This window comes from Diachasma alloeum, unplaced genomic scaffold (assembly GCF_001412515.2).
Source record: "Diachasma alloeum isolate Michigan unplaced genomic scaffold, Dall2.0 Dall_scaffold_00315, whole genome shotgun sequence".
NCBI lineage: Eukaryota > Metazoa > Arthropoda > Insecta > Hymenoptera > Braconidae > Diachasma > Diachasma alloeum.
The window spans coordinates 1,164,554-1,168,615 of NW_021680454.1; the positions used below are offsets into that span (position 1 = coordinate 1,164,554).

The 4,062-nt window shown below is 35.8% G+C and overlaps 1 protein-coding gene across 1 annotated transcript in view; it reads left to right on the plus strand.

The window, feature by feature from the left end:
- LOC107040007 overlaps window positions 1–3,253 on the plus strand; it is a gene marked incomplete at its 3' end in the record, with an annotated part of 24,160 nt that extends 20,907 nt beyond the window's left edge. The window contains 1 exon segment of the mRNA XM_015259894.1: window positions 3,148–3,253. Within this exon segment, the coding sequence (XP_015115380.1) occupies window positions 3,148–3,253 (106 nt within the window).
- Between the last annotated feature and the right edge of the window lie 809 nt (window positions 3,254–4,062).

Genomic DNA, 4,062 nt, shown 5'->3' on the forward strand with positions numbered 1-4,062 from the left:
CCCCCCCCCCCACTTTCCTCTCACTGCTAATCACCCGGTGACATTAAGCCTCCTATTTGCAAGGTTAATTATTCGGGAATTAAAATCATAACACAATTGTTAGCTCTGACGTTCACCCTTTCCCATTGGAATTGACGATTAGGGGAGTTGTTGTTTGAAACGAATTGTGTCAGAAAAGTACACAGAGAAAAATTTTTGATGAAAATTATCCTACCGTTCTATAAAAGTGTAGTCATGAGTCATCGTTTCCTCGATTTCGATCCCGAAATTTAGTGAAAATTAATGAATGATGATCTAATTTTATTCCACGTTAAAGAAATTTTACCCTGACGCATAATAAATTTTACCCTTGAATCTAATAATTTTTACTCTACCGGCACGGTAATTTTTTTTTTCATCACACTGTTGAATTTTTCTTGAAATTTCAGTCACAGTGTCATCTGAATTTTGAATGTTGTGAGTTTGAATTCAATTTTTCTCCGTTGGCCCAGGAAAATTTACTGAACTTGGGGATAATTTGTTCCGAAACTGTAAAATTAACTCTGCATTTGCCACGATTTTTTAGATAATTTTTATTCAACTGTTATCTCCGTGTACTAAATAGTTAATCACTTAATCCATCGGATTGTCCCCCGAGTATTCAACTCATGATATAATTGAGTCTCTGCAAAGGACTTTGAATGCTAAAGGAATTTTTACAAAGAGTTGAATTTTTTTTCACGAAGACAATCGCAGCGTCTCCCGTTATTCTTTCCTCATCTATTCCTATAAATCCATCTGAAATATACTGATCGAATCAGGGGAGGCGTCCAACAGCGAAGCTGGAGGAATGAAACTGAAATTCAATTCAAAAACTTAATTCCTTACTTCGGAGGAGTGGAGAGGTCTCAGTCACAATCAGAGAGAATTATTCGAGTCTCTCTCGACAATTTAGGAAAAAAGGAGAGAAAAAGAAGGCAAATTCACTGCATAAATAAAGTGAATTCTGATAATAGAATTTCTCGGCTCTTAGAATGCATTTTATTCAAATGAATAGAGTATTCGTGAAATATTATTTCTCTGTCTCCGAGAGTTGCCTGATACGTAATAAAATTTTTCCGCGCACAGAGGGGGACTCAATGACTGGAGGAAAAAGTGCCTCAGCGTTTTCTGATGGAGGAAGTCAAAATCAATGTGATCAATCAATCTTCTCACAGAACACACGGATGGCCGGGTTCGTGTCATAGAATATTCAGCACAACGATACAAATCAGGGGTGGGATTATTTCGTATATGTAGATACGCGGAGAGTAAAGTTGGATAAACATTACGTAGAAAATAGTGACAAATTTTAGGGTGACGAAAGGTAATCGTGGGGTGAAATGTAATGGAATGGATAAATAGCTGTTTGTGGAGAATATTTTACGATTCGTTCGGTAAAAAAATATATCTGTGGATGCCAAAATTATTCTCCTTGAATTATGAAAAAAAAAATTCTATGTAATATATTCTATAAATATATATTTATGTATTATTATTTATATATTATATTATATTATATATATTTGTATAATATACAATATATAAATCTATAAATATGAATATAAAAATATACATCTGACTCTCATTAAAGACATGGAAGGTTTCTACTCTGTTAAAAAATTTTGTCTGAAATCCCATTTTTTTTAGCGGAAGCAAGACGAAAATTTCGCAATTTGCATAAATTTTCAAGTGAAAATGAATATTAACTTCCAAATTCCCTTGAATTTTCAGGGACTTCCTCCAAAATTCTTGGAATTCCAGAAATTTTTGAAGGAATGTCCTGAAAATTCAGAGGAATCTGGAATTTAAGGTGAGATTTCTCTGAATTTCCTTGACTTTCCATCAATTTTCCCGGAATAATTGAACTGAAATTCACAGTTCTCACGGATTTTTTAATGAAAGTGAATTTTCAATGGCAAAATCCCTTGGAATTTCAGTGAATATTTCCAAACTGAAATTTCAGTAAAAAATTTTTAAGAGTGTATCATCCGCTCTAGTGAGTCCCTTCCGAAATTCGGCCAGAATCACTTGAAATTCAGCTTCACCTCCGCAAAAAGGAATAAATCCAATGGACTCTTGAACCACATCCACGTCAGGTCCATATTCCATTCATTCTCCACATAACAACGCTCCTCTCCCCTGTATTGGTCACCCTGAATGTAAGTTATTTCCACATCTGCAGTTGTCCCTCGACCTTGAACTCCTCCGCTTGACGACTCCGGGCCACATTGACGCCCGGCCCTCGATTCTGGCTCAGTCCATTCTGGTTCAAGTGACCCGCGAAGAGATTCCCCAGACGATAGCCCCTCATGCGTGCTCCATAGATCGTCCCGTTCACCCCAATGTTCTTCCTATTTTGCCTGTAGTAATATCAAACTAAGCTTGATACTGCAGCATCCCGGCAGTCATTCTACTCGACGGAGGGGCACTTTAGAGTCCAATCAAGTCGACTGGATTATATGCTCTATCAGTGGTGTCTTTCCATTCCCATACAATGTTACTTCACCTCATCTCAACAGCTTTATGACCGCTCGGCGCAATGGATGTATCTAATGGGAATGGGTTTCTCTGGATCCATAAACAACAGATAAATCTGGTTCACTGAATTTAGGGCTCTCGGGGCTCCAATTGGTATTAAAATTGTTGATTCAATCAGTAAATTATGAATGTGATATAACTGGATATTTCGTCTGAAGTAATGACACTTAAGAAATAAACCATTAAAAACACTTGACGAAAGATGTTAATTTTTGTTCTTCACAAATTATTAATTTTGAATTCGATTATTTTCTCAGAGGGGATAGCCATATATAAAAATTTCTCTCTCTCCCTTAGTTTTGGAGATATTCTTCGAAAACAGCCAAAATCATTTTTTGTTTTGCAATTTTTGACGGATTAATTCCATCAAGAATACAATAACTTGTTTTTTTATATAGGATGGAAAAGAGCTAGAAATAGATTCCGCAATGCTATTACTTAAATTATTCGGTAATTGTTCTCCAATTTTTTTCACATATTTTGGCTTCTAAAAATTGAATACCGGCATCCACGGATATTTTTTTAGAAAATTATTCTTGAACTGGTTGCATTGATTCATTAATTTGATGTTTTCGTTCTGTGCCCCAGATGGTGACGACCCAACCCGAAGCAACGACAGCCGACACAGTAACACCCGAGGATACGGGTACGACATTCAGCAAACTTCGCCAATTAATGACAGTGACTGGAAATGGTGAGTACACAACATCTCGATATAAAATCGATATCGCAGGAAAGGATTTTCCAACGAATATGACACTGTTGACTTTTTCCAGCCATCGCAAATAGATAATAAGATATTTCGTTGTGCCGTGATAGAAGCGTTGCAAAATGCAAGGACTATTGACAATTTTATAATTCTTCGATATTGATAGAATGAAGATAAACCGCGGAATTTTTGTGGACTGCGACATGATTTTGTAGAAAATTGTTAAAAGAGAGATTTGAGAGTTTATTTACAATTCCATCGTTGATGAACTCTCTAGATGCTTCGACAATATTTCAGAATATTATAGAATTTTCTAGCATTTATCGTCTAAGTGTTGATTTCAATTTACAACAACAAGTGGGAGATTGCTGTCGTCATGATGGAGTTGATATGGTGTTACTAATAGATTAGCAATTTGCTCCTGAATGACATTTTATGATGTTTTTTAAATTGAATTTATCGAATCATTGAATTCAACATTGTCTCAACATTGTTAGCCAACATTGCCCTAACATTGATTCCACTTCCTAAGATATCCTATCACCCTAAGATAAATTAAATTCTTTTTTTTGGCTATTTCGTTTTTCGCGATTATCTCGGAAACTATGAGAGATAGAGCCTTAAAACCTATTGCATTCGATTCCTGAGGAAATTTGGGTTCCGTATAGGCAGATGGACGGCTCAGAATTGCGTTTGTCCACTTCCTACACCCTATACAATAAGAATTAAATTAATTTTTTTTGGGACTTTGGGTTTTCGCGATTATCTCGGAAACTATGAGAGATAGAGCCTTA